We start from the raw sequence: 7,008 nt of genomic DNA on the forward strand, positions 1-7,008 counted from the left end.
AGGCAATGGCCTAGTGGTGTTATCACTGGACTGTTAATCCAGAGACTCAGCTAATGTTCTGGGAATCTGGGTTCAAATCCTGCCATGACAGATGGTGGAATTTCAATTCCATAAACATCTGGAATTAAGAGTCTGATGATGACCATGAATCCATTGCTGATTGTTGGAAAAAACCATCTGATTCACTTAACTAGCATTCTTACCTGGTCTGGCCTACATGTGACTCCAGACCCAGAGCGATGTGGTTGACTCTGAACTGCCCTCTGGGCGATTAGGGATGAGCTTTAAATGCTGGCCTCGTCAGCAATGCCCTCATCCCATGAACGAATAAAGGAAATTTACCAGTGTAGCATGGACCCCAGGACCTTTTGATCCTGTATGGTATGGGAGCATTGAATTCATTTTAATCAAAATAATCTGAAACATGTCAGAATTTAGGTGCCATGGATGCTATAGGGTACTAAAGAAATCCTGAATTGATTCTTTTTCTTTCACTTCAGGTGTAGCGCCTCCATCATTTGTGGCTATTAAAGCTGGCACAACACTCTACCAACTTACTACCGCAGGGGAGGCTGTTTCCTGGAATTCAGTGTTTGTTCTCATGATCTTGGCAATAATCTCCCTACTTCCAGTGTTTTTTCAAAAGAAGTTGAAGCAGAAGTTCTCGTAACTGGTGCACGATCCTGCATTTTATCTCAAAATTTGCCTTTGTTACCTTCAGTACATGGGACATGGTGAGTGCCCACAAAGTGGGATTGTAGTAAAGGCTACATTTCTGAGATAAATAAATCCCTTTTAATTTTGTTTTCTAACAATGTACACTTCAATGATACGTCTTATCTCTATTCTTTGGTCGTAATATTTTCAGTTTCCCTTTTAGTTCATACATGTTAGCATCATCTAAATCACATAAACTGGACTACATGATTTCCCTGCTTTTGCGTTTATTCATTACATTGGAATTTGTTGCAGAATGTAACTGAATTGCAGCAAAGCATTTCTCATTCTGGACATACTAAGTTTAGCTCCCTTCCACTGCCTTTCTTAGTTTAAAACACAAACTGTTTCTCATGCTGTGAATACACATAGTGGAAATATTTGTGCAAAGTACTTTCAGAATTAAAAATAATATCTGCAATTTTATGCCTGTAACAGTATTAGGAGCATCAACCCTGCAACACATACACATTCTTAGCCTGTAATTTTTTGCTTCACACATTTTTGACTCTTTAATATTTGAACTTTCTAGTACAAATATTTATTTGATTGGATGGAGACTGGATTATTTTATTATTTCTGTATTCACACTCAGTGTGTTACTTATTCAGTTTCAAGTGGTATAATATGGCTATTTGTTCTAATTTTAATAACGATGTATCTGTAAAGATCTTTCAAAATAAGAAACAATGTGTAACTGCATTGTATAAAATTGTACTTGTTCATTTGAAATGATTGATCTTATCAGTTCTGTACTGCTCTGGTAATAAAATGCCCTCTAGATGGCATGGTGAGTCAAAGCACCTTGTTTTATCCAACAAGGTAAGCTCTGTGTTGAATTGCCAGTCTCAGCTTACTACTTGGAGATAGGAGAGGAATGAAATCAAAGAAAGTTAAGGAAGGCCACTCTTATTTTGAGAGGCCTGTGGTGGAAGAGTGAAGATTTCCTCCTAAGTTGAATATTGGAAGTATGACTCAGGAATTTCCAGGAGTAAAGAGTAAATGCTTCAAGCTAGAATGCAGAAGATTAAAAACTGTTGTTTGAGAGTTTACAGTGCAATTCTACCATCTTTCATATCTTGAACAATGGATCTGAATTATGATAAATTAACATTATTGCTGAATATATTTTTAAAAACTGCTGAATATTTTATGAAAGCAATTTTCAAATCTTTATTAATGTGTAATTCTTACATGACATCAATAATCAAACTGGGGAGTCACTACTTCATTGTTTTTATAACTGTAAATACTGAAATCAGAATGCTTTAGCATCTGGTGGAAAGGTAATTACTTCTCACTAAAAGTCTTCACCCAAAACTTCAGCTAGTTTGTTCATTTATTATTGCTGATAAGCTTATTGTCTGGCATCAGCGCACTCATTTAGATCACTACCTGTAAAAAAAACTTGAGTACAGATCTCATGATCAGATATGTTGTAAAAGTTTTAAATCTCTTAAGATATTACTAGTTGTTGATTCCAAGGTGGTCAGAATTGTGAATTAAGGACAAAATTTCAAAGTAGTCTTCCTTCACTGCATCCGTTCAAATATTTAGTCAGAGAGAGAAAAATGAAGATTTTAACAACCAAAAATTAGTGGCTTTATTGTAGCCTTGGTCTGAATGATTGAATCGTCCTTGTTGCTATTGATGTCACAAAGAGTAGTAGGCGAACATCATGCTGTATCATTACATAAGCTGTTGAAGAAATGCAGAGTGGGTAAAAGGTAAAGAACACAAGGCATCTGAATAGGGGTAAACCGTTTGACAACTAAACATGTTGCACCATTTAAAACAATCATGGCTTTTCTGATCATAGCCTAAACTTGCCTGCCTATGCCTTGACCCCTGTGCTGATCAAAAATCTATCTATGTGGGCCTTAAATAAATTCTTTGTTGTTGGAGTCCTGTGTTGAAGACTTAAAGACCCCATACCAACAGTAAGCAGAACTGATGTCTTCTACAGAATCCTATGCAGCGAGTGCAATAGACACTGCATAGGATAAATGAGGAGGAAACTGATGACCAGGATACACAAACACAATCTTGGCAGTAAAATGACATGACCAATATTCACTAGTCTCAATATACATAGACACTGAAGGCTATCAGTTCAACTGGGACAAGTGAACAACAGACGTGCAAGGGAATTTCTGGAAGCCTGATTCTCAATACAGGGCTCCAATAACAAACATAGAAATAAGCCCTGTTTACAGACCGCTGCTAACAGTCAGAACTGGGAGTGACAAGACCCACCACGCCAGAGGACCATATAAATTCAGAATGGAGTGGAACACCAGCACTGTGATTAGAGGTCACACTGATGTTGTCTAGAATGGTAATGTCTGCCCACGACGGAACAGCCAGCTCAGTGAACAAACGAACAACCACACTTGCTGTACCTGTATGCAAGTACTTGATATGGTGCAATATCTCATAATATAGCATGCACGTTTCTACAGTTGCCTAATATTGTGTCAGTTTGCTCCTGAATTCTGATATTATGGTCATAGTGCCTTGATGCAGTTAAGTTTCTGGTGTGGATCTGAACATTTATTTCCATTCACTTACCCTAATAATCTAGATTGCTGGTTTCACAAGAGTGAGTTTGATTTTTAAATTTCTGTCAATGCTAGCCTTGAGCTGCTTTTGTATTGTAGTAAAACTCATCTCAATGATCATAATTCTCACTTCACTGGTGTATGCCATATAAAAGCACCTCATAGTAAACTGTTGATATATATACATTCATATATACATGAATGGTGCAGGAAGGACTGTTTGTATAGCTTTCCAAATTCTCTCTCCCTATGGCAAGCTGGAAAGTGCAAAAGGGAATTCTGATGATTTTCTACGGCTGCCTTTCTTAATCATCCACTGCCTTATTATACAGTCAAAACCCCATAAAAATACCCGAGACTTTTAAAAAATAAATCATTGATCAAGAAATATTTTGACTAGGATAACATGTCTTATGCCTAGTGGTATGAACAAACAGTGAATTGAACCATATACCATCATCATCTATTTATCTCTGAATAATGCAAAGATTTTTATGAGAACCACTGAAAGGATCAAACTTCTAAAACACTAATCAGGCGTTTATCTTCCAGCTGTCTATGGAATTCCTGCTTAACAATTGTAATGAACTTGGTTAGTTAATTTTAACAAAAGCAACATTTCCCTCATCTTGGGTGCTGCTCATCTAATTTCCATTTGTGAAAAAGTAGCATGTCGTAAATGTTTATGTAGAAAAATAATAACTGTCCATCTCATAAGGTACCACTTGAATTATGTATCTGATGTACTGTAACAAACATTTATTTGCAGGTAAACTTTAATGAATTATGAATAAGCACCTTGTTTCTGTGCCAGGCATTATACCTAAGTTTTATTCTCAATGATTACCTGCTAACAGTAATAGCTGTGATGACCTCTAACAATTGCAAGTCATGTTGAAGTTTTGCTGTTAAAGCAAAGAGATTATGTCATTTTAAATGCTAACAATTCAGAAAACATGCACTTTAAGAACTTGCAAATGGCCACTTCCCACTCAACAAAATTTTTAACTTGTATCCTCAAAATTTATAACTTTTAAGGACATTTAAAGCAAAATACACATGAAATGTTTGTGGAAGTGAATTCTGAAATTTCTCCACCGCTGTCTTGAAATGTGCACTTTTTAAGGGAGTGTGCTTCATTGAGTAGTCAAATAAATATCTGTCAGATTAAACTTGGATAAGGTGAGCCAATTTCAATTCTAACCTGGCTTGATGGAAATTAGGCATAGTCAGTTAAATTTAGAGTAGTGACCTCTTAATTTTGGTCCTCCCACCATGTCTAATATTAACCTGCAGTTTTTAGCATTGAATGGGATATCCAAAGGCAGAATCTTTGTGCCGTAATTACATCACACTTAACCTAAAATTTTGTTTGAAGACCTTAGAACAGGGTATTACAGTGACAGCTTTCCCCCTGCTATGAAGTAATTTTTAAAAAATGTACATTTTTCTGTGGACTAGCATTCTCGGTTTGTGAGGAAGCCCTGGGCTTTAGCTTGTCCTGAGTGACATACCTCCGTTGTTTGTCTCACCACTTACCTGGACCCCCAAGTAAAGCTTTCTGCCATTAAATCTGACTCCTTTCTGCCAACTAAGGAGTGAATTCAATCATGTTTGGATATGTTTCCAAAAAAGGTTAATGTAAATTGTATCCATCCATTAAGAGCAGCTAAGCCTCCAGTCCTTAAGATTTCACTGGTATTGTGCTCTGTACTATCCCTCATTTTAGAATTGTGGTCAAAGTTTCAGGATAAATCTTTGCTTAGTGACTAATTCTATCCTAATTTGATATTGAGACACATCTAACCAAACAATTCTTTGCAACTGGATAGCAATTGAGAATCAGACTCCATTTTCTATATCTTCCAACAGTACTGAGTTCCAGTGCACTCCAGCTTGAAGTCAGCCAACAAAGGGGATTCTTCAGTCTTTATCTATCTGTTTTGGCTTAGAACTGTGTTGCAAAGGTGCAGGTGTCAGCAGAAATAAAATTTGAACCAAATTAAAATGTTTAATGTGTCAGTTTTTAAAAATATATTTGACCTTTGACTATGAATGCCGCTGACTAAGCCAGTATTTAAGAGACTACAACATTGATATCTGGAGTCATATATAAGCAAGACCAGGTTAAAGAAGCAGGTTTCCTTCCCTAAAAGGAATTTGTGAACTGTGGGATTTTTCAACAATTGACAATGGTAAGGCTAGCTCTTTGAATTTGATTCAAGAGTCTAGAATTTTAAAAAAAGTCATCATCTGCTACTGTGGGATTCAAACTGATGTCGCCAGAACATTAACCTGGAGGTGATCTGGGCTAGTCCAGTGGCATTACTACGAAGGCACTACCTCTCTATGATACTGTTCAGCAATACCAAATGCAGGGACTGGTCTACTATGATCGCAATGGATACTGGGAGTATTTTGATAATACAACCAAATGATCCATTGGGAGGATATTTTTCAAGAAAGATTGTTGATTGACCTATTTCCACTTGACATCCAAATGTGTAAACACAAACGATTATCACTAGACAACAATTGCAACTGGATGTTTGATTGATTTTTGCCACCTTATGTTACAATAAAGTAGGTTTTTCATTTTCTGCAGTTAATTCCTCATTTGTGATGACTTGTTTAAGTATAGGTCCTCTTGGTTTGTGCAACGTGTTGCTTCAGTGGACTATTTAAATCCTGTCTTGGACTTTTAACCAAAAAGTTCTAGAAAGATTTGATCTTAGCAGATGTTAGGTTTTCCAGATGTTTCGTTATGACTTCAGAAATTAAATAAATCCTACCTGTGTCTTTGTGATGTGCTTTAATAATTCAATGATGCTTATTTCTAGATTTTAAACAAACATCACAGGATGGACGCTGAAGAGGAAATCCATTTGCTAATTTTAATTGTCAGTCCTTATCATCTGATCATTTAGACAAACATTAATGTTTTTGCCTTTGCTCCATTTCCTGCAAGTCTATTTTGAGTTAATTAATGTAAAAGACAGAGTCAAGAGATTCAAGAATTTATTCAAGAGATTTTTCAAAATCAGTATTTTTCCAATCAAAAGGGGAAGAATGCATTGTTGAATCTACAGGTCTTCCTGGAAGACTCATTATTTCAGCCTGCATGCTGAATTGAGTTCTCCCTTTCTTAACTCTACTTTTTGTTCCTTTGCCCCAGCTCTACTTGCCCATGTCTTACTCCTTCAATGTCCTAGATAATTTCACAGCTGCCAAGCTTCCTGGCCCTAACTGTCTCCTATTCAATATGGATATCCAGTTGTGTGCACCCTCATCTCCCACCAGGAGAAACCGGAAACGCTCATTGCTTCTGCCTTTAAAGGCACCGAAGCTATTGTCCATCTTTGTTGAAGATATTTCTCCTTTAATTCTTCTTGCTGGCTCCTAATAAAGGGTGTTGCTGAAGTGTATTTGCCTGGATCCTAGCTATGCCTTCTGCCTTTGCGTGGGATATATGAAACATTTCAATCCGACTTCTCCCCACTCCCATCTCTTTCCAATACATTCAGGATTGTATTAGCATCATTTCCTGCTTGTGCTCTGAAGTAGAAAATTGATTTTTGATGTCAGCTTCCACACACTTCTCACCTTTATCAGGTCCATCTTTGACTCTTAGCTTATCCCCAGAAGGGGAAGGTATCTACTAATGTTTACTACAAGCACAAGGTCTCCCACTGTTACCTTAACTACACTTGCCCTCACTCACTTCCTGCAA

At 36.9% G+C, this 7,008-nt stretch overlaps 1 protein-coding gene across 1 annotated transcript in view; it reads left to right on the top strand.

Moving 5' to 3' along the window:
- tmem41b (transmembrane protein 41B) overlaps positions 1–5,809 on the top strand; it is a 30,020-nt gene extending 24,211 nt beyond the window's left edge. Inside the window, exon 7 of the mRNA XM_048545889.2 lies at positions 501–5,809. Within this exon, the coding sequence (XP_048401846.1) occupies positions 501–670 (170 nt within the window). The 3' untranslated portion in view covers positions 671–5,809. The remainder of the gene's footprint in view (positions 1–500) is intronic.
- The last annotated feature ends 1,199 nt before the right edge of the window (positions 5,810–7,008 follow it).

The sequence above is a fragment of the Stegostoma tigrinum genome, chromosome 17, assembly GCF_030684315.1.
Source record: "Stegostoma tigrinum isolate sSteTig4 chromosome 17, sSteTig4.hap1, whole genome shotgun sequence".
Lineage (NCBI taxonomy): Eukaryota > Metazoa > Chordata > Chondrichthyes > Orectolobiformes > Stegostomatidae > Stegostoma > Stegostoma tigrinum.